The 24092-nt window shown below is 38.6% G+C and overlaps 1 protein-coding gene across 1 annotated transcript in view; it reads left to right on the top strand.

The window, feature by feature from the left end:
* EIF3E (eukaryotic translation initiation factor 3 subunit E) overlaps positions 1 to 23863 on the top strand; it is a 61421-nt gene extending 37558 nt beyond the window's left edge. The window contains exons 9-13 of the mRNA XM_034763488.1: positions 450 to 551; positions 3323 to 3432; positions 17922 to 18024; positions 19226 to 19360; positions 23686 to 23863. Of these exons, the coding sequence (XP_034619379.1) occupies positions 450 to 551; positions 3323 to 3432; positions 17922 to 18024; positions 19226 to 19360; positions 23686 to 23724 (489 nt within the window). The 3' untranslated portion in view covers positions 23725 to 23863. The remainder of the gene's footprint in view (positions 1 to 449; positions 552 to 3322; positions 3433 to 17921; positions 18025 to 19225; positions 19361 to 23685) is intronic.
* The last annotated feature ends 229 nt before the right edge of the window (positions 23864 to 24092 follow it).

The raw sequence follows: 24092 nt of genomic DNA, 5'->3' as shown, positions 1-24092 counted from the left end.
CAGATTTGTCCCCAAACTTAGATTTTGAAGAAACAAGGTATTTTGAAATGAAATACAATACAATGTGTTTTTTAATGAACATTTCAACTGAAGTATTACCAGCCCAATATTGCAGCATTGTTAATAAATTAATGAATGTTCATTGTCCAAGGTGTGACAGTTGCAAAAAAATAAACAAAGCATCAATAGTAAGAGTTCTTCCATTTCTAATAATCTTAGGTGGAATTTGTTACTACGTTAAATAAAATTGTTTAATGATTTTAAATTGACAAGTATTCTTTTAAATAAGATATTTAAATATTTATCTTAATTGGAAATAAATTGGAAATTGTCAGTGCTGGTTCATTTAAGAAACGTAAAATATACTCTTAATTGATTTTGTGAATATTATGAAATGTTATTTCTTAAAAAAACTTGAACTATCTAATATTCTTGAATGACTTTGACAGGAATCCTACACATACAAGGACCCCATTACAGAATTTGTAGAATGTTTGTATGTTAATTTTGACTTCGATGGTGCCCAGAAAAAACTGAGAGAGTGTGAAGCGGTAAGACTTTTAGCTTGTGTAAACTTAACAGTTTTGTAAGTTTCAGATGTTGGCAACATAAATATACTAAACATGGTCTTATAAAAATTATTTCAGTGAATCTGGAGTTAAATAATCTTTCACCTTTCTTAAATGAAAAGTCCTGTGACTGATTTGGACCCATTTTTTGACACTTTTTGAAGCAGCTATCACAGATACAGCTATTTTGTCATGGGGTGAAAGGCCATCCAGGTCTGCTAGATAGTACAGGTTGAGAGAAACATGGGCCTGCCACTTTGAGAGAAGCTAGCCCCGCCCCCCTCCTGCCACTACCCCATGCAGTTTTTGGCACTGTAGTATGAACGTCCGCTTTCCATAATTGCGGAATGATTTTCTTACAGAGAAGTATTTAAAATATTTAAATAATGCAAAATATAAACTTCAACAACAACATCTCTGCTTTTGATTTTTGCTCTACTGAGGTGTTTTCAAGCTGGTTATCAGCAGCAAAGATGTCTGTCTTAGCCTCTCACTCTCTGTAGATCATATAAAACCTTCCAAAATTAATAGGAAAGAAGAAAAATAGTGAAAGGTAGTAAGTTTGGCTGCCAAATTGGTCAGGCTGGGAAAAAATCTTTTTGCTAAGAACATGAAGTACAATCTGATCGAGTTATTGACAAATTTCCTGACCACCAAACATGGACATCAGAGGAGGCTGAGAGCAGTTGATGGAGCAAAACAGTACTGAGCTTAACATGTGGAGGGAAGAGAACATCTGAATAGAACAAAGATTCCACTCAAGCCTTGTCTATATATGGAACATGCTTTGTATTAGAAAATATTATTTTTGCCTTGAGTTTGGACATAGATAATTTGTGTAGAGTTAACTACAGCTAGCTAACATTTTTAAACACAACTGCCCTTGCAAACAATAAAGGAACACTCATGTTTAATGCTAGTTAAAATATTTATAATACATTTTCTAGCCCAGTGCATTTTCCAGTTTATAAACAGCCTCTGTGATAGGAGAAGGGGCTTAGATGATATCAATCACACAAGTAATGCATTGTCAGGTGGGCTTTTCAGGAAGAAGTGTACTACTGAGCATGATCAGAAATCTGTGATGACTGCAGAGAGAGGAGATTGGCTGTGGGCTTTTCACCTGTAAAGACTGTCATTTTTATCAAAAGGCTAAGCAAAAGTTCATAAGTTCGCAATTTCCATGCTGAAAAGCTCTGAGTCACATGACTCAAGTATACCAGGATGTAACAGAGCACAGCTGGCCCTCCTGGCTCCTGTATCTGCTAGGCTCAGATAAAGTCACCTTGGGTTCTGAAACCACTGGTGTTTTTATTTACACCTTTGTGCTCCCACCACCACCTCACCAAACAGCATGAACAGCTCTGGGTTCCTTGTGTCTGAATCCAAGAGGGAAGGGTTTTCTCCCTGCCTGCACTCCCTCGCTCTCCTCCATCCCACCACCCTGGCTTCCTTGTTCCTAGCCTCTTATATAGATTTGGGCTGGCAGCTGGTTCTCATTCCCCAATTAGGGCAGGTTCCTTCCAGCTAGCTGTACTTTATTCACCTAAATGGGGCTGGTGTGGCAGGGGGATGATTCTGCAGTCTTGTTGCTCAGCACCCTGTCACACACGGTAATTAAATTTTGTATTCTTTTGGGATTTGTAGCTAGTTGCTAAAATTGAACTGTGAAATAGATCTTCACTATTGATAGGTGACTTGATTTGCTTTTCCACCTGTTTAATGTGTAGGTATCCGTATTTAGCACATGTTATGTTTGTGTAATTTTTGAGCTACATAGTGTGTGGCATATTTTCACGTATGTATCTGCTAAGGTTATTGCAAAAAAAGTAAATTTTATATTGTGTGTAGAAATAACTGAAGCAGATTATTCATAGATCAGAGAGATTGTAATGAATCTGTGATTGAATCCACCGTTCTGAAACTTTGGCTGCTGTAGAATAGCATAGTTCTAAATATTTTAAGTTAAGAGAAATGGGTACAGATTCTGTAACAGTATGTTCTTATTTTACCTTGTTTCCTCCAAATTTGGTATTAGTAATTTTAAATATTTAGCTACAAAATAACTTCATTACTCACAAAGCAGATTACTCTGTAGAGCAAGAGGTGTTAACTCCTGAAACAATGTACTTAAATTTCAGTGTTGCTACATGGATGGGATGAAAATTCCTATAGTTACAAATTTAACCCATTACCATAATTATCTGATGGAAAATCTAAGGCTTGTGTAATTACTGGGGTTGTGGGTTAGTGGAGAAGGGAATATTGTATTCATGCAATTGTGAACTTCCTCTTGATGGCACTAGAGTCAATATAGCTGTGGGAGAATGAGCTAGTCTGTTTTGGCATGCACATTAGCAGAATTGTTGAGGTCCTGTCCACTTAATATTTTCCCAGAATTGCAAAAGTGGACGTGGAAATCTTGCAGTGAGGAAGAGAAAATAAATATATTGTTTTTACTGTTGTAGAGAGCTTTTAATAAAATCTTGAGAATTGGAGGACTAATCATCCCCTTACTGGATGAAGACTTGGATAAAAATTGCACGTATACAACGGACAGGATAATTGGGTTTTAGCAGATTATGTTCTGAAAATTTGTGTTAATTTGTAAAGCTCTGGGTATGTTTTAAAATATTCCAGAAACTACTTCAGACAACACTAATCACTGGTTTTAGTTACTGAGGCTATCTACATGAGTACGTTTACTTTAGATATTGTTTCTATCATTATTCTCTTTTCCCCTGTTTTTACAGGTGCTTGTGAATGACTTTTTCTTGGTGGCGTGTCTTGAAGATTTCATTGAGAATGCTCGTCTTTTTATATTTGAGACTTTCTGTCGTATTCATCAATGTATCAGCATTAGGTAAGAAAACCATAAACACATGCAATAATTAACTTTTTTTAAATTTAACCCTTTAATTTATGTTTTAGGCAATTGAGGTCTGTTTGTGCTCCAATAAGAATCCACCATTATCAGAGAAAAGGAAAAGCATTATCTAAAATAAATACAAATGGAAAGATTCACTTGTAGTTTGTAATAGGTTTTGCATTTATATTTAAATATTTATAATTCCCTGTTTTTACATGCATTTATCTTTTTTTGAAAAACTCTCCTATAAAGCTGGTCTCTGCCTAAAGGTAAATAATTTTTTTGGCAGTATTGAAGCTTTCAGAGCCCATGTTGAACTGGTAGGGCTGGCAGCTGGAACCAACTTTTACTTGTTACTGGAACAAATTTTGATATGAAAGTCACTGTATGAAAGCTATGCAGTCTTTGTGTTTTTTTAAAACTTAGAGGTCTAGCTACATGTGGAGTAGCTTTTTTGCTCAGCTTGTTCTGGGAGGGGCAAAGGTTGATTGGGGAGGGGGAACTACTGAGCATGCCCAGAAGGCATATTCTAATTTGGCAGATCCTAATGAAGCTGTGCTTCTTAGCATCACCATAGAAGTCTTGGAGAAATACATACAGTATTGGGCCTGCTGCTGACTGTCTTCACTTCCCTATCTACATACACACTGTGCCTAGCTTTTTATTAGTTCATCTAATGGAATCTTTGTTTTCAGCTTTTGGAGGTAGTAATACCTCAGAACTATATTTCCCATACTCTGTTATAACCAAGATAACTTCTTTCACAGCAAAACAGATCTGTTTATTCCAGCACAGTTCTGTTTTGAGATGATTAACTTTTATGTAGTATATTGCCAAGTAGACTGTAGCACTGAGCTGCTGGAGTTTATTATGAATACAATCACTAAATCCTCTTGCCACCATCAGCAGCATTACATATATCAATTGTATAACTTCCCTTGAGGGTCTCAAGTAATACCAGTATCTCTAGCCACACACTTCCTGGTTTGAGTCTAATCTTAGGCTCTGGTTTAGTCTCCAACTACTGTTGAGGTAGAAGGCTGCAGTTAGACATAGTTGTAACCAGGTCATGGCCAGTATGGTCAAGTTGTTGTGTAGTTGGAACTTAACCATGTACCCCATAACCATTTTAAAATCCTCTGTAGTCTAAGGCTTTTGAACAGTTGTGGAGGTTTTTGCGGGGGGCAGAGGGGGAAGAGGAGGTGGCGGGGATTTAAAAAAGAAATAAATGTTGAGTCCTGTTTGATGTTACCGGTAATCTCGATCTTTGAATATCATGTGGTTCCCATCCATAGACTCATGGAGTTTAGATAAGAGATTCAGATTTTCATCAAAATATATTCTAGCAAGTATTTTTTATGTAGCATATTTTCAGGATAAATTAAAAATCAGTTTATTGTTAGAGAAATGTTTGCCAGAAACTATTAATGTAGTGGTACAATGCTAATGAAGCTGACTACTTTGAGATATATCATGTGTTTCTGAAATGTGTAAAAGCAGCTCTAAAATGAAACTTGGAAGAATTCTCAACTGTAGATAAAGACAGAATATGGAAGTGGTATTTAAGCACTTATCCGAAAATATGCTTCTGCATCCCTTTGTGTCACTTTGTTAAAGAAACAATTAAGATGTTTAACTTCAACTGAGATGGAATTGGCAAAAGACTCTTTTAGTACGTTATGAAGTCAGCAAAAAGTTCATTTTCCTGTTCTTGTAGTTATAGTAGATACCTGGACAAAAAGTAACTTTTATTCCAGCAGTCTCTGCCTAAATGCTTTTCATTACCTATTTTTCATTATTCAGCATAATTTGTCTTCATGAACTGATTTTGAAAGTGTTTTTAAATGTCTGGAATTCATATTTACCAGATAATTGCTGCCTTTAATATTTATTTCATATGGATTCCTTATTAGTCAGATTGACTAAAGTCTTTAACAGATAGTGATGAAAGTTTAAAATGAAGAATGAGAAGATTAGTGGGGATGCGATTTTCATTTGTCTATAAATTAGGCATAAGAATTTTAATCAGCCCTACTTAATGTTGCATATTGCAAAGTTGTAATGCTGTTAAACTGCACTAGATGCTATGTATCAAGTTAGGATTTTTATTTTGCCTGTTTCAGTATTTTTACATCCGTTATGGCTGATGTAGGAGTATAAGTTTTTGAGTGCTCAAAATTCCCTTGTGAAAAAATAAATAAAATAGCTTGTTGTAAAGTACTACACTCTTAAAGATTAGCTCCTGGTAAATATAGGATAATTTGTTGGGCTCTGCTAGTGCCTGCAAATTTTCAATAGTGTAAAAGTTGTACATTTGACAGATCTTAGCTTTGTATTTCTTAAAATCCTATTCCGGAATGTTGGTGTCAGTTGAGCTCTCTTGATGACTTTAGAGAGGCTAGTTAAATCTAAATTTAATGATTATTAGTAGGATCAAGTTAGCTCAAAGTTCAAGGACTAAGTAAAGAGTCTCTTCTTATTAGAGATACTCTGAAGGACATTTTATTTAGCATACTTCAAATAATTTTAATATTTACGTTTATAAAAAGGATTTAACTATTGGTCAATCGTGCGCTAAAGAACCTGAAGGTGTCACTTGATGAATCAGTGAGATGTAGGAGAGAATGCAGGCAGAAGCCCAGCAACAGAGTAGGGGCTATCCTGTTTATTGCGCTCAGTGTATGATTACCTGCCTGTGGGCGGGTGGCATATGTGTGCATTCGGTGCAAGGAGCTCCTGGCCCTCAGAGTCCGCATACGGGCTTTGGAGGCCAGGGTGGCGGAACTGGAGGAGGTAAGGGAGGCAAAGAGGTATGTTGATGAGGCTTTCTGGGACACTGTAGATTTGTCCCACCTCTGGTCAGACAGCCACTGTGCTGTTAAGGAGGATCAAAGGCTCAGGGAAGGAGAGCAGTCAGCGGGAGCAGAGGAAAATCTTCCCATAGTTGGGACCCTCCTTTCAGATGATGATGGCATATCCTCTCGCACTGAGGTTACCTCTCTCGGGGAGGGAACTCCAGTCATTAGGAAAAGGCAGGTGTTAGGCAGGAGATTCGATCATTAGAAACATAGATAGCTGGGTTTGTGATGATCGGGAGAACCGTATGGTGACTTGCCTGCCTGGTGCGAAGGTTGCAGATCTCTCGATGCATCTAGATAGACTAATGTGTAGTGCTGGAGAGGAGTCGGTGGTCGTGGTACATGTAGGTACCAATGACATAGGGAAGGGTAGGAGAGACGTCCTGGAGGCCAAATTTAGGCTGCTAAGAAAGAGACTGAAATCCAGGACCTCTATGGTGGCAGTCTCAGAAATGCTCCCAGTTCCACGTACAGGGCTAAGTAGGCAGGCAGAGCTTCAGCGTCTCAATGCATGGATGAGACGATGGTGTAGAGAGGAGGGGTTTAGATTTATTAGGAACTGGGGAAACTTTTGGGATGGGGGAGCCTATACAGGAAGGATGGGCTCCACCTAAACCAAAGTGGATGCAGACTGCTGACACTTAAAAAGGTTGCAGAGCAGTTTTTAAACTGAGATAGGGGGGAAAGCCAATTGCTGCAGAGGAGCATGTGGATCGGACAGAGACTTCTCTTAGAGGAGAGTCTATAAATAGAGATTCTTTAGGTTTTAGTCAGGAGGAGAGGATGGAAGAGGATACGGTATGGGCCAGATCAGACGAGAAACATTCACATAAAAAAGAATGACACATCAGAAAAGGGCAGACAGATAAACAGTGACAAGTTTTTAAAGTGCTTGTACACAAATGCTAGAAGTTTAAATAATAAGATGGGTGAACTAGAGTGCCTCGTGTTAAAGGAGGATATTGATATAATAGGCATCACAGAAACCTGTTGGAGTGAGGACAATCAATGGGACACAATCATTCTGGAGTACAAAATATATCGGAAGGATAGAACAGGTTGTGTGGGGGGAGGGGGGAGTGGCACTATATGTGAAAGAAAATATAGAATCAAATGAAGTAAAAATCTTAAATGAATCCACATGTTCCATAGAATCTCTATGGATTGTAATTCCATGCTCTAATAAGAATATAACAGTAGGGATCTATTATCGACCACCTGACCAGGATAGTGATAGTGACAGTGAAATGCTACGGGAGATTAGAGAGACTATCAAAATAAAGAACTCAGTAATAGTGGGGGATTTCAATTATCCTCATATTGACTGGGTACATGTCACCTCAGGACGAAATGCAGAGACAAAATTTCTCGATACTTTAAATGACTGCTTCTTGGAGCAGCTGGTAAGGGAACCCACAAGGAGAGAGGCAATTCTCGATTTAGTCCTGAGTGGAGCGCAGGATCTGGTCCAAGAGGTAACTGTAACAGGACCGCTTGGAAATAGTGACCATAATATAACAACATTTACCATTCCTGTGGTGGGAAGAACACCTCAACAGCCCAACACTGTGGCATTTAATTTCAGAAAGGGGAGCTATGCAAAAATGAGGAGGTTAGTTAAACAAATTAAAAGGTACAGTGACTAGAGTGAAATCCTTGCAAGCTGCATGGACACTTTTCAAAGACACCATAATAGAGGCCCAACTTAAATGTATACCCCAAATTAAAAAACACAGTAAAATAACTAAAAAAGAGCCACGGTGGCTTAACAGCCATGTAAAAGAAGCAGTGAGAGAAAAAAAGGCATCTTCTAAAAAGTGGATGTCATATCCTAGTGAGGTAAATAGAAAGAAGCATAAACACTGCCAAATTAAGTGTAAAAATGTAGTAAGAAAAGCCAAAAAGGAGTTTGAAGAATAGCTAGCCAAAAACTCAAAAGGTAATAATAAAATGTTTAAGTACATCAGAAGCAGGAAGCCTCCTAAACAACCAGTGGGCCCCCTGGACAATCGAGATACAAAAGGAACACTTAAAAATGGTAAAGTCATTGTGAATAAACTAAATGAATTCTTTGCTTTAGTCTTCACGGCTGAGGATGTTAGGGAGATTCCTAAACCTGAGCCGTCCTTTGTAGGTGACAGATCTGAGGAATTGTCACAGATTGAAATGTCACTGGAGGAAGTTTTGGAATTAATTGATAAACTTAACAGTAACAAGTCACTGGGACCAGATGGCATTCACCCAGAGTTCTGAAAGAACTCAAATGTGAAATTGAGGAACTATTAACTTTGATTTGTAACCTGTCCTTTAAATCAGCTTCTGTACCCAGTGACTGGAAGATAGCTAATGTAACGCCAATATTTAAAAAGGGCTCTAGAGGTGATCCTGGCAGTTACAGACCGGTAAGTCTAATGTCAGTACCGGGCAAATTAGTTGAAACAATAGTAAAGAATAAAATGGTCAGACACATAGAAGAACATAAATTGTTGGGCAAAAGTCAACATGGTTTCTGTAAAGGGAAGTCATGTCTTACTAATCTATTAGAGTTCTTTGAAGGGGTCAACAAACATGTGGACAAGGGGGATCCAGTGGACATAGTATACTTAGATTTCCAGAAAGCCTTTGACAAGGTCCCTCACCAGAGGCTCTTATGTAAATTAAGTTGTCATGGGATAAGAGGGAAGTTCCTTTCATGGATTGAGGACTGGTTAAAAGACAAGGAACAAAGGGTAGGAATAAATGGTAAGTTTTCAGAGTGGAGAGGGGTAACTAGTGGTGTTCCCCAAGGGTCAGTCCTAGCACCAATTCTATTCAGCTTATTCATAACTGATCTGGAGAAAGGGGTAAACAGTGAGGTGGCAAAGTTTGCAAATGATACTAACTTGCTCAAGATAGTTAAGACCAAAGCAGACTGTGAAGAACTTCAAAAAGATCTCACAAAACTAAGTGATTGGGCAACAAAATGGCAAATGAAATTTAATGTGGATAAATGTAAAGTAATGCACTTTGGAAAAAATAACCCCAACTATACATACAGTATGATGGGAGCTAATTTAGCTTCAGCTAATCAGGAAAGAGATCTTGGAGTCATCGTGGGTAGTTCTCTGAAGATGTCCACCCAGTGTGCAGCGGCAGTCAAAAAAGCAAACAGGATGTTAGGAATAATTAAAAAAGAGATAGAGAATAAGACGGAGAATATCTTATTGCTCTTATATAAATCCATGGTACACCCACATTTTGAATACTGCCTACAGATGTCGTCTCATCTCAAAAAAGATATACTGGCATTAGAAAAGGTTCAGAGAAGGGCAACTAAAATGATTAGGGGTTTGGAACAGGTCCCATATGAGGAGAGATTAAAGAGGCCAGGACTTTTTAGCTTGGAAAAGAGGAGACTAAGGGGGAATATGATAGAGGTATATAAAATCATGAGTGGCGTGGAGAAAGTGAATAAGGAAAAGTTATTTACTTGTTCCCATGATATAAGAACGAGGGGCCACCAAATGGAACTAATGGGCAGCAGGTTTAAAACAAAAGGAAGTTCTTCTTCACACAGCGCACAGTCAACACGTGGAACTCCTTTTCTGAGGAGGTTGTGAAGACTAGGACTATAACAGGGTTTAAAAGAGAACTAGATAAAATCATGGAGGTTAAGTCCGTTAATGGCTATTAGCCAGGACTGGTAAGGAATGGTGTCCCTAGTCTCTGTTTGTCAGAGGGTGGAGATGGATGGCAGGGGAGAGATCCTGTTATGCCAGGTGCCCCAGAGTGAATGAACATTAGCCAGTGTCGGTAGACAGGATACTGAGCTGGATGGACCTTGGGTCTAACCCAGTATGGCCATTCTTAGGCTATGTTCTTATGTTTTATGATATATGCTGGTCATATTTAATCTAGCCTTTATGTTCTCTTATATATTCACATTTTAAAGTGTTCATTCTTCATATGCCTCTTTTTTATTTGGAAAAGCAAAAGAAATGTCTTCTTAAAGTGTAGTGCCACTCTGGTGCCACTCCTGACCAAAATACCCAGTGCATCAGTGAGTTAAGGAATCTTCCCTTTCTCCTTCAAACACACAATAGTCCAACCAACACTGAAGAAACCCACTCTGAATACGTTCATTCTAGCCAATTACTGCCCAGTGTCAAACATGAGCAAGCTTATTGAAAAGACCTGATACAATCTGAATTCTGGCCAAGACATGGAACCGAAACTGTTTTAGGGGCACTGATGGATGATCTCCTCTTATCAGCAGATAGAGGGCAAACATCTGTTCTCATACTCCTGGACCTTCTGCAGCATTTGACACTGATCATGAGATATTGTTTTCTCACCTGAGAGGTGGCAGAGGTCCAGGGAAGTGTGCTAAAGTGTTTTAAGTGCTGGAAGGCATACCCAATGGCTAGTGACTGGAAATTGCACCTCTACCTCTGGACCTTTCAAGGGTCAAGTTTCTCTCCAGTCTTTTCAGTATCTACATGTAGCCACTAGATGAACTCAGCAGATGACATAGACGCAAGTGCCACAACATACAGCTGAGACACAGCTTTACCTATCCTTCTCCACATATGACTGGACTTGGCAGAATTGGATTTTTTTTATAATTTAGATGGATAATATCAAGGTTTGTTTTAAGCATTTTTTTAAATTTTTGTCCATTCAAATTTTCAGTTGCACAAAATTATGGGAGGGATCAGACCATAATTATTTAATGATTGTAGACCTTGAAATTCAAAAAGTTAAAGCTTTATAACAATAAAGCAATAATCGTCAGCATCACATATCAAAATATACAAAGTGTAAACATCCTTAAATCAAACTAGTAAGTTCTCAAGCAGCACTTTTCTTTCTTTCCCTGTCTAAATTTCAATTATGGATGGAAATATTTTTTTCATTGGTTTGTGTATGGCAATGAAATTGAAGTTTCCTGACATGTATTGATAAAAATCTAATCCTTCCAAGCCTATATATGATCATGCCACTACTACCAAGATGGATCAGTGCTTGGACAAGATCAGCTCATTTGTGAAGAACAGCTGGTTGAAGCTGAATCCAGGCAAGACAGAGGTTATGGTGGGCAGAAGAAAGCATTTGAAGAGTTTGCAGCCACAATGCAGTCTCCTTTGGTTAAAGGTACACATACACAATTAGTTTGGTTTGTAGTTCAGATGTGCTCTTGGATTTCTTGCTGACACTAAGCTCTTACATGGCAGCATCCACGAGTAATTCTTTCTATCATCCTCAATTGACCAAGAGACTCCTTCCCATCCTGGCAGACCTGTCTTTAATCATTCATGCCTATGTCATGTCTTGGCTGGGTTTCCTGGGCACAAAGTCTTCAGCATTTAGGAAATTCCGGTTAGTACAGAACGCTGCAATTGTTTCCTTAGCAACACAGGCTACTGCAAGCTTATCAGACATGTCCTATCCTCTCTATGCCTGCTTCCCATAGACTTTCAAATCAAGTTCAAGGTCTTAAAAGCGCCTCATGGCTCAGGCCCAGGATATCCAAAAGATCGCCATAAACTCTGGGATGAAAACCATGGTTGAAGGTTTCTGTAGCACAATGGAGCGCTCCAAAAGGGTGAAGCTCGTCTTTGCAGGAGACAGAACTTTCTTGGGCTGCTTTGAGACTGTAAAATTAACTCACCCGAAAACTGGGGACCATCACAAACCTCACCACTTTCCACTCCAAGTGCAAGACACATTTCTTTGACCATGTCTTCTCTAACAAATACACAGCAATAGGTGTATTTAAAAACAAATCTCCTAAATCTCTACCAAAACATGATGCTCCACTGCACATACTTCTCCCCCTCAAGAAGGGGATGAGAGAACAAACGTGACATGTAGTCAAATTGTTAATGCACTATTGGAAGTTGCTCAAATACTATGATGAGCATTATATAAAAACCTATATTGAGTAGAACACTACCAAAACTGAGCTTGTAGTTAACAAACACATGGTTGACTCTGCTTGATGTGAGTAGATGAGTTTTAAGTTTTTTTTATATTGGTTGTGATGTATATCTGTAATACATATATATACATGTTTTTATACTTGAAGACCAGCATGTTGCTGTCTTAAGGGTGAGAAATTTTCAGAATTCAACTAGAGAGGATCATTTTTGTTATGGTGCCAGGCAGCCTTTATTGGCTGGGGGAGATGGACTAATTGAGTCTACTCAGTTTTTTATTTTGGAGTTTGGACATGGATTTCCTTGTCACGTGTTAACCCAGGTAGTCACCTCTTCATACACCTCACTGCTTTGTTCGGTAGGTAATCATTTGTTAGTCCTACTCCCACTTTGAAGCCCAAATCTCATCTCTGCATACAGTATAACAAAACTGGTTGTGGGCTTCTTACAGAAATATGTGTTTCATGTATGGCAGACTCTATAGTTCCGTGGATTGGTCAGCTAAAGGTTTTTTTTTATTGAAAGGCTGACCACTTTATAGTCCAAGGATGATGACTCCAAGTGAAATCCCAGTGCTGTTCCTGGACCTGAGAACTACTTACCCGCACCACATTGATTGATAGTATGGCTTAATTATACAGAACAAATTTGAAAACAATTAATGGGAAATCTGTTTTTCCATATGTTAAACACAAATAGATGCCTTGCTTAAAAAATTAACTATTATTTACATCTGTTGGGCAGCTGACATTTCCAAAGGATGCAATTACTTTGTTAGTTGTATCTTAAATTTTACTTCCTAAATCATCCTGCAATCATTGTGCCTAATGGTGAACAATGGATTAAATTAATTCAGAATGTGAGTGGGTTAATTTAAAACGTCTGGTTTTTATTTAGTAGAGGAGCTGAATACTAGTGATTTAGTCCCCCATTTTCTCTCCAGGCCCCACCCCCCACTATAAACTTCCTGCAAAAGAAACCTGTTTCAATTGATCTGTGTATTTTAAATATCTTGAATCCTTCATTCTATATCTGGAATTCTGTAAACTGTTTAAATAGAGGGAAAGCCTTCAGAGTAAAATGAACAAATGGAGGTGAGGTTGTAAGATGCTTAAATTAGCCAAAATGATCTGAAGACTTGCGTCTTGAAGCTGTTTTAGCTAGAGAGATGCATAAGTTAGTTTTTGTTTGAAATACAAAAGATACAGAAAATATAAATGTATGTTTCCTAAGTATTAGGTTACTTACTATAATAACTTTATTAGCACTTGCAACTGTGGGCACTTTTAAAAACAATAACCTAGAACCCACCTTTGTTTCAGTTCTGCTCTTTATTAGAGCAGGGATGGCTGTATAATTGTGAATTAATTCAATTGATCAGATCAAGAAAAATACCCCCTTTGAATCTCTGGGCACTTTTATTGAGCAAGGTGTATTGTTGTCAGTTTAGTTTCATTTCACCTTTATTCTCTGCAGTTACCATAGAATTATTGGCTCTAGCCATGCATTCAGGAAAGCCATAAAACCGACCTCTTTTGCTAATCTTAATTTTCAAGTTTACGTTTAAAAATATGCTTAGTCTTTCACCATGATCACTCCTTTTACAATGAGCATTTGCAACTGCTGCTGAGGTGTGCCCACTGGGCAGGAATTCTGTGCTTTAGTCTTGAGAAATTATTAAATAAAAAATCAGTTTGAACATATGGTTTTGTTAGCAAATCTTCTTGTTTGCTTGAATTGTATGCATGTTTTAAGAACACTGAATTTAACTTCCTATGGTTTCTTGAGACGTTTATTTAGGAGCAGCTTGCAAATTGTTTTCTCTTAGAGGCTGCTGAGCCAGATGCCTACAAAGTTGTAAACTAGAACACGAACTACAAATTTACATCACATTTGAAAATGCTCAATGTAAAATGCCTCTGGACAAGGTTAGAACTGTAATGTGATATAAAGCTTAAAAATGATTTGGACTAATTAGATGTTTTTGGCAGCCATTCTGCGGTCAGATGCATTTTCTGTTATCATACCGCAGTTAATGGAAAATCAAATATAAATGTTGATTTGTAATCATATACATTTCATTTTTTAAATGAAACTTTTTCTGCATGTGCTTCATTGAAGCACACTTTGAAGCTAGTGTTTTAAAGAAAACTTAATTTTTTTACATTTAGCAGCAGGCTTCAAAAGAACGTATCGTTTTGACCTTTAATTTTTAAATGTGACCTTCAAATATATTTCAACAACAAAAAGACAACATCAGATATATTTTGTAAATGTCTCAAATAAGTAGTGCAAGAACAACATTGAGCATGTAAGTATAAAAAAAAATAAAAAAATCCTGTTTTGGACCTTTGGCAGGTAGGCCTACTGTAGATAGACAGCACCTGCTCTGAGTAAAGCCAGCTACAGACAGAATGTATCATCAGTCAGGAGACTCCATTGAAAAGCCTGGACCTTACCTGAGGAATGTAAATATTAAGGTGTCATTAAGATACTGGAAAATCTCTCAGAGCTTGTCTTAAAATATTTTTTTTACTTTTTGGCGTGTACTGTTTAAAAATTGGAAAATATACAATATTATGTGCCACTTAAACCACTTCGTTTGACTATTGTTGACACCAGCACTTAGAGCAGGATAGGGCTGGGTATTGACAAATTTAAAAAGGTTTTTGTTTCAGTATTTTTGCAAAATCCATCTATTGTATGAATTGCAAAATGCAAATTATAGTTTAAGTACTATGCATATGGGCGCTATAGAAAAACCTAAGATAGCGAGCACACATGTTAAGAGCACTGGTCTGTTAAAAGAGCAGTCTCAAATTGTAGTAGATAAGGTCTGAAGTGTGTTTTTGTTTTTTATTTTTATGCACAAATATCCTGATTTCACTGAAGTGTGGTTGTTTCCTTGCTCTATTAGGACAGTGACTGAGATTCCAAAAGAAATAGTAATTCCAAGACTAGAAGAGACCTTATAAGGAAACTTGTATTACAATAAGTACACACAGTTTGCTTGCCATATAGATCTTGATTCAGGAAAAGACTTCAGCATGTGCTTAAAGTTAAGTGCTTTCCTGAATCAGGGCCTTATGCAGTACAATCTTTTTAATTGTTTGCTTTTAGACCTTTGCTAAAAAGTGGTGAAAATGGTGGTGCCATTTTTAATAGTTATTTCCAGTCTGCAGAATATGAGCTATAGTGAGGTTTTATTGCTAAATGTCACTAACTTTTAAACTATGCTACAGTATATCCATCCAAGTCCTTACAAAAATAAAGTTCTTTGAGATGTATTATCCTTGACATTTTATTCAAGTTATTTGCTAACTTGAAATATTTGGTAATCTGCATTGCAGATACCTAGTCAGTGTGAATTGATGATCTGTTCCACAGCAGAAACTTTTTTAAATAAAAATGAATTATCTTACTGTGGCCCAAAGTAAGTTATTTAATACACTGCATATTTTACCCTCTTAAATTTTGTAAACACTACATGTCAAAAGAGAATACCATCATCATGTTTGTCTTTTTCTTTTGTGCTTAAGTTAGTATGTTTAGTGTGAGTTCTATTAACTGTCTTGCATAAAAAGTTACTGACTACTCTTTTGGCAATTAAAAGATGAATTGCTTGCAACAGGAAGTGGTAAAACAACCAGGAGGGGCCCTGTTCTATAATTTTGCTACCATTTGCTTTTAGGTCAGAAGCGTCAGGTAAAAGCACCAGACATTAGCCAAGTCTGGAAACTGATAGAAGCATGAGATTTATAAGCCTTCAAAATGAGTCAAGCTCCAGCAGGAAATGCAGGGAGTTTATTGGAAAGCCACAGGAAACACCAGCTGCAGGAATTATGGCTGGTCAAAACAGCGCCTGTTCCATTAAATAAAATGAGACACATCCCCAGTTGTGTTTTTCCTTGAAGAATGAGAAATTGCAAGAAATCTGGGCATAAAGTGTATCAACCTCAAGAGGGTGATGTAATTGTCACAAATCTATATCAGAAACCCTCTGAAGTTCAGGAACAAGTGTCATGACACAGCACATCAAAGTGAACTGCCAGCTGTGTGGTGCTTTATTGCTAATTGAGTTAATGTGAAACACTTCCCTGAACCAATTATCTAAACTGTATTTAAATCCAGCCAGCCTTCAAGAAAAGGAAAAGCAGCTCAGATGGTCTCTTTATAGTGTTAGTTGCCGTTTTATGTTGTGGTGAGATTACTTAGGCGCCTAATCTTATTTAATACCTTTGGTTTCTGGAATATATAGTCATGATCTAATAAAATTTTGTAACTGTTCATCAGCATTGAACCTTTTCCATTTTTGAAATGACATATGGATGACTAAGCGTGTGAAATGTAAAATCAGATTTGAAATAGTATATTAAATTATTTATTACAGCATGTATCATTCTTGGCTTCTAAGGTGTCAAACTTAGGGGCTTTCAACTTACAGTGAATGTGATGGCAGTAATCGTAGCATGTCAGTAAGTGTTGAGTTGGTTGTATGGGGCAGTCTGCTATACATTTTTCCTGTGTATTTATTTCTATTCCTGAGTACAGTTGACTGTGTCCTGAATGGTATGAGTGAGGGAACCATAAAGCAAGGGAGTCTTAGCCCTGCGTGTGTCTTAATCAGTTAAAAATCATTATTTTATTTCTTTGAGGAGGCAGGGTTGGTGGTAGGTATTTCTGTATTTTTGTTGAATTTACTGTTTAGATTATTTTTGCATCGCACACACTCTGTCATATGCAATATTTGATTGCTGTCAATCAGAAACCTCACAAGCCAATCAAGATTTTCAAATTGTTCAGGTTCACTCTCTTGGCTACTGTATGTTGATCCTCTCCTAAAGAAGAGGTCCTCTTCATTAAGAACGTGGCTATAATTTGGTGGTTAATTTTGCATACTGTGAGCCATCTTCTCAGGTGTGTTTGGATCATTCTATGGGACGGAGTTGCCACAAAACTGATTTACCTGGTAACAGGTTGCTTATATGCCATAGACCTGCTGTAGTTCCTACACTACCCCTTCCTCTGCAACTGGCATAACGATGTGGTCAGAGCATCCCTAGTCTATAGCAATCCCCAGCTGCTAAGAAGGCTCTTTGGGGCCATAGGCAGCTGGTGCAAATTCAGCCTTTGATCTGCTCTAACTTTTGTGCCATTGAGAGGAAGATGCATGGCTAAAAGTTTAAAAAAAAAAAAAAAAATCTGTTCTAGCATTTCTTAGTTCTACACAATAATATATTCCACACTATTTCATAAATTGGATCCAGTTGGTGTGCACATAAAAATCTTAGATAATTCAGTTTCATGCCAGAATGCTGAAAATTAATTATCTAGAGACAGACATGTAAAATAGTATAGTTTAATTCATAGCACTGTGCTTGCGTCTGGTTGAGTATACGCCTGCTTAGATTTTGTGTAATTGCTTGTGCATACGGTAGAAAGTTACGACTACACTCTTATTTCAAAACCTGTGGTATATGAAATTATTTCAAAGTCAGATGAAAACATGCTTCCCAAACACACACAATTTAGCGCACGATAAGTGTTTTAGCTAATTTGCAACTTCTTGTTGTTACTGAAATTGTCAGCTTACCTGATCACTGTTAAGTGACCCAGGGTGCTTGACATGACAAGTATTACACTGTAACATGAGAGGTGATAATTATTTCTGTCTTTTGAGAGCAGTCTGTTTTTTTCCTTTCATCAGTATGCTGGCAGATAAACTAAATATGACCCCTGAAGAAGCTGAACGATGGATTGTCAATCTAATTCGAAATGCAAGACTGGATGCCAAGTTAGATTCAAAATTGGTAAGTTTTGTACTTCATTGTGTTAGAAGAGTCCAGCTTGATTTGTTTGATCCTAATTTTCTTTCATACTAGTTGCTGGCAGTATTTGTAATACTAATATACCTTTACATATTTTTTATTCTATTGATTCTGAAGTGTGGTGTTCTTCCTTTACCCCATTTTGGCACTGCACAGATAGCTGTTGTAACAGGTATAAAGGTCATTAATACTAGTTTGAGAGCAGGAGTTAAGCCTGTCTGTCATGGTATGGTTAAGGTTACATAGTCTCAGTTGTAAATCATACATTTTTTTTTTTTTTTGTAATCTTGGATACAAGCCACTGTGAGTATAATCTTGTTTAATCCTTTATAGTTAACTGGACTATGAGTGAAATTTTAAAATAGTTGGTCATGTGAAATGAGGTCCTGCACTTAATGGCATTTCTCTGTTTGTCTGTTGTAGTGTGATAATTTGTGTAAAACATATCTAATCAGTTCCAGAATTTGATATCAATGGGTATCAATCCCTGTTGATTTTTTGGTAAAAACAGGAAAAGCGGATTTCCACTAAACTCAGGCTGATTGGCTGATTTGCCTTTGATGTCACAATCCCACTAAGAAGCTTCTGGATGCTGAGTGACTTTGAAAATCTGGCCCTTATTTGGGTGCCTAAATGAGAGCTGAGGTCTTTTGATAATCTGGTCACAATTATGATGGGTGCTGAGGATTTGAAAAGCTGGCCCAGAGCTCTTTTGCCTACCTCCTTATTCCCTTCTATTTTGGCGACTCCTTGCAAACGCTCCTCTCCATGGGAGGGGCGCTCTCTCCATTTCTCCCTCCCCCACATACATCTACCACCATGCCAGCAGCTCTGAAATAGAGGGGGATGGGTGAGAGTGGGACAAAAGAGCTTGTGGGTAGAACGAAATGGTGTAAGTAGTACCTGATGAGTGCGATGAACTTGGCCTACATAAGCAGTGAATTGTACAACTCTCTAGTGTAAGTATACAAGAACAAAAAAAATGATTTAGACAATTGTATTAAACCTGCTTTGGATCTGAGAAATACTCTCCACTTGAACATGTGTGCGTTGGGGCAGAGTTAATTGTGTACAACCTTAATTTTGGCATTTCTTATCACTTTTGAGTAGTTAAATGTTTTTGCATATTTGGTAAATTAAAGTATGATTCCTCATGAGCTGTTTTTTTCGATTTAATTTCTAGGGCCATGTAGTTATGGGTAACAATGCGGTCTCACCCTACCAACAAGTGATAGAAAAGACCAAAAGCCTGTCTTTCCGGAGTCAGATGCTGGCTATGAACACTGAGAAAAAATTGAACCAGAGCAGTAGGGCTGAGGTAAGTACCAGTTACATGTGTCTGTATTTCCATATCCTCATTTAACTTGGAGAGAAGACTACAGACTTTTGTTATTGCTACTAAACAAACACACACTATATAATTTTTGCTTCTCACTCCCTCAGGGACGTTTTTAACTGCTCTGTGGCACTGGAATTAAATTGAAAGGAATTTATTTTGTTGCCATGAGTTTACAAGTGGGCAATAGTTCCTGCTTTCTTTCATCTGATATCCCTACTTTATTCTTCTAGCTCTTCCTTTCACCCCTCACATAGTTCCATATCCCTCTTTCCAGTCTCTGTTTTGGTTCTCGTCCTCATTTAACAATGCCCTCTTGTACTTTAATGAATTGCCTATTCCCCTATAAATTGATTCCTGATGTGGCATTACAGAAGCATCTATCTCACATGAAAAAGGGTGGATTTATGCTAACCTAAATATATTTATACACTGAGTTAGCAATGTCATCCTGGTTGTGTGATATTATTTGCTATCATACTGGAGATGCCAGTTCTTTAGTAACTCTTGCTTTTGCTTGGTGGACACTTTAGTCACTCAAGGTATATCTACACTACAATTAAAAACCCACGGCTGGCCCATGCTAGCTGACTTGGGCTCAGGCTAGAGGTCTGCTTATTTGCAATATAGAAGTCCAGGCTCTGGTTGGAGCCCGTGCTCTAGGACCTTGCAAGGTGGGAGGGTCAAGTCAGCTGTTGCGGGCCAGCCACAGGTGTCAGACTGCAGTGTGTAGACATACCCTAAATTGATATGGTTGGAATACAAACCTCCCTTAATCTGTGGGCAACCATGCACCTGAAGAAAAAATGAGACTGATGTTAAAACGTGGAAATTGAATGGTTGTGTAAAATTCTAGGACTCAGTCTGAATCAGTTTAATTAAGGACTAGAGGTTTTATTGATAGGCTTAACTATCTTGACACTCTCTTGACCTCCCAAGCATAGGCACCGCCTCCATAGGTGCTCCAGCCCACCTAAAAAAATTACCGGGTGCCTAACATCCACCGGCAGCCAGCTTTCTTCCCATTTCCCCCCTCCCCACACACCACCTGCCAGTGGCCCCGCCGATCAACTCCTCCCTCTCCCTCCCAGCACCTCCCATCCACTGCAGTCAACTGGCGGGTGTGGGGCCTTGGGGGAAGGGGTGGGGCCTGGGGCTGAGTGGGAGTTAGAATCATAGAATATCAGGGTTGGAAAGGACCTCAGCAGGTCATCTAGTCCAACGTTGTGCTCAAAGCAGGACCAATCCCCAACTAAATCGTCCCAGCCAGGGCTTTGTCAAGCCTGACCTTAAAAACCTCTAAGGAAGGAGATTGCACCACCTCCCTAGGTAAACCATTCCAGTGCCTCACCACCCTCCTAGTGAAAAAGTTTTTCTAATATCTAACCTAAACCCCCCACCCCCACTGCAACTTGAGACCATTACTCCTTGTTCTGTCATCTGGTACCACTGAGAACTGTCTAGATCCATCCTCTTTGGAACCCCCCTTTCAGGTAGTTGAAAGCAGCTATCAAATCTCTCCCCTCATTCTTCTCTTCTGCAGACTAAATAATCCCAGTTCCTCAGACTCTCCTCATAAGTCATGTGTCCCCCTAATCATTTTTATTGCCCTCCGCTGGATTCTTTCCAATTTTTCCACATCCTTCTTGTAGTGTGGGGCCCAAAACTGGACACAGTACTCCAGATAAGGCCTCACCAATGTCGAATATAGGGCAATGATCATGTCCATCGATCTGCTGGCAATGCCCCTACTTATACAGCCCAAAATGCCATTAGCCTTCTTGGCAACAAGGGCACACTGTTGACTTATATCCAGCTTCTCATCCACTGTAACCCCTAGGTCTTTTTCTGCAGAACTACTGCCTAGCCATTCGGTCCCTAGTCTGTAGCAGTGCATGGGATTCTTCCGTCCTAAGTGCAGGACTTTGCACTTGTCCTTTTTGAACCTCATCAGATTTCTTTTGGCCCAATCCTCTAATTTGTTTAGATCCCTCTGTATCCTATCTCTACCCTCCAGCGTATCTACCACTCCTCCCAGTTTAGTGTCTTCTGCAAACTTGCTGAGGGTGCACTCCACACCATCCTCTAGATCATTAATGAAGATATTGAACAAAACCGGCCCCAGGACCAACCCTTGGGGCACTCCACTTGATACCGGCTGCCAACTAGACATGGAGCCATTGATCACTACCCGTTGAACCCGGCGATCTAGCCAGCTTTCTGTCCACCTTATAGTCCATTTATCCAGCCCATACTACTTTAACTTGCTGGCAAAAATACTGTGGGAGACTGTATCAAAAGCTTTGCTAAAGTCAAGGAATAACACGTCCACTGCTTTCCCCTCATCCACAGAGCCAGTTATCTTGTCATAGAAGGCAATTTGGTTAGTCAGGCATGACTTGCCCTTGATGAATCCATGCTGACTGTTCCTGATCACTTTCCTCTCCTCTAAGTGCTTCAGAATTGATTCCTTGAGGACCTGCTCCATGATTTTTCCAGGGACTAAGATGAGGCTGAATGGCCTGTAGTTCCCCAGATCCTCCTCCTTCCCTTTTTTAAAGATGGGCACTACATTAGCCTTTTTCCAGTCATCCAGGACCTCCCCCGATCGCCAGGAGTTTTCAGAAATAATGGCCAATGGCTCTGCAATCACATCCGCCAACTCCTTTAGCACTCTCTGATGCAGCGCATCCAGCCCCATGGACTTGTGCTTGTCCAGCTTTTCTAAATAGTCCTGAACCACTTCTTTCTCCACAGAGGGTTGGTCACCTCCTCCCCATGCTGTGCTGCCCAGTGCAGCAGTCTGGGAGCTGACCTTGTTCGTGAAGTTAGAGGCAAAAAAAGCATTGAGTACATTAGCTTTTTCCACATCCTCTGTCACTAGGTTGCCTCCCTCATTCAGTAAGGGGCCCACACTTTCCTTGACTTTCTTCTTGTTGCTAACTTACCTGAAGAAACCCTTCTTGTTACTCTTAACATATCTTGCTAGCTGCAACTCCAAATTGATTTGACCTTCCTGATTTCACTCCTGCATGCCTAAGCAATATTTTTATACTTCTCCCTGGTCATTTGTCCAAGCTTCCACTTCTTTTTTGTGTTTAAGATCAGCAAGGATTTCACTGTTAAGCCAAGCTGGTCGCCTGCCATATTTACTATTCTTTCTACACATCGGGATGGTTTGTTCCTGCAACCTCAATAAGGATTCTTTAAAATACAGACAGCTCTCCTGGACTCCTTTCCCCCTCATGTTATTCTCCCAGGGGATCCTGCCCATCAGTTTCCTGAGGGAGTCACAGTCTGCTTTTCTGAAGTCCAGGGTCCATATTCTGCTGCTCTCCTTTCTTCCTTGTGTCAGAATCCTGAACTAGACCGTCTCATGGTCACTGCCTCCCAGGTTCCCATCCACTTTTGCTTCCCCTACTAATTCTTCCCGGTTTGTGAGCAACAGGTCAAGAAGAGCTCTGCCCCTAGTTGGTTCCTCCAGCACTTGCACCAGGAAATTGTCTCCTACATTTTACAAAAACTTCCTTGAGCACCCCCGGGGAAAGGAGGAAGTCAGTGTCTATGCTCCCAAGCCTCTTATGTTGAAGGAAGAGAGAAAAGCAGAAGACTCAATGAGGTCCACCAGGGATCGTGCTATATTGATTTTAATTTACTTGGGACATTCTTACATGATATAGTTATGTTCTGGAGAAAACCCATAGATAAACAGATTTTTCCAAAATTCCTACTAAAGCTAAAAAAATACAAAATATTAAAATTTTAATTGGCATTTGTCACTAAGGCTGAAAATATACTGAAGGGACCATTCTGACAAATTAAGGTAGATTTGTTTAATACTGTAGAAAATCGTGTAAAAGGTCAAGTAACACAATTTTGTAAATAGTGCCAAATTATTTGTTACCTTGAGACCCTTCAGGACGGTTCAGAAATACTTTCCGTTTCCTGCCTTTCTGAACCAAGGAAAAATCTTTGGCAATGTAACTGTGTTAATAGAACAAGAATGTCACAACGGGTTTACTTTAACTTTAAAAATATTGTATGGAGAAGTGAATCACTATTAAACACTGTGGTGCTGATAAATGTTTAAGCAGTTCATTTATCCATGTATTATGACTTGACGACTAATTATTAAACTGATTCCTGGTGGGTGGTATTTACAGAAGCAACCATCTAACTTTATGAATAGGTTATTTAAAAAAGTTATTACAAATAAGTATATGCTGTTAACTTTTCAGTGGTTCATGTAAACAAACGGCTTCCTCTTTTCCTACTGGTCCTTAATTTTTTGTTTTATATATTTTTAGGCACCTAACTGGGCTACTCAAGACTCCGGCTTCTACTGAAACAGTTCTGAGGGGGGGGAATATCAAATTTTCATTTGAGAGGAGAAGATAAATATATTATGTACCTTTTCTCAAAGAGCTAATTCTGGGAATTTGCAATACATAATGAGTTGAATAAAATTGGGTACTTTTAACTGTCTTTGTAGCTTTATAATTTGAGTAGTTACGTGTTTAAAAAATTTGCTACAAGATCAAATTTGCTACAATATAGTTCCATTTTCCAGATTTTTAAATTAAAATTTAAATGTTGACTACCTTTTTACAATAGGCTGCAAGTTCCACTTGGTATAAGATCAAATATATTTTTGCATCCATCTCTGGAAACATGGAAATTCTATTTCTAGCTATTTATTTCTTTTTATATTGCA

This window comes from Trachemys scripta, chromosome 2 (genome assembly GCF_013100865.1).
Source record: "Trachemys scripta elegans isolate TJP31775 chromosome 2, CAS_Tse_1.0, whole genome shotgun sequence".
Classification (NCBI taxonomy): Eukaryota; Metazoa; Chordata; order Testudines; family Emydidae; genus Trachemys; species Trachemys scripta.
The sequence above is the reverse complement of the archived record's forward strand: the minus strand, read 5'-3'. Positions and strand labels throughout refer to the sequence as shown.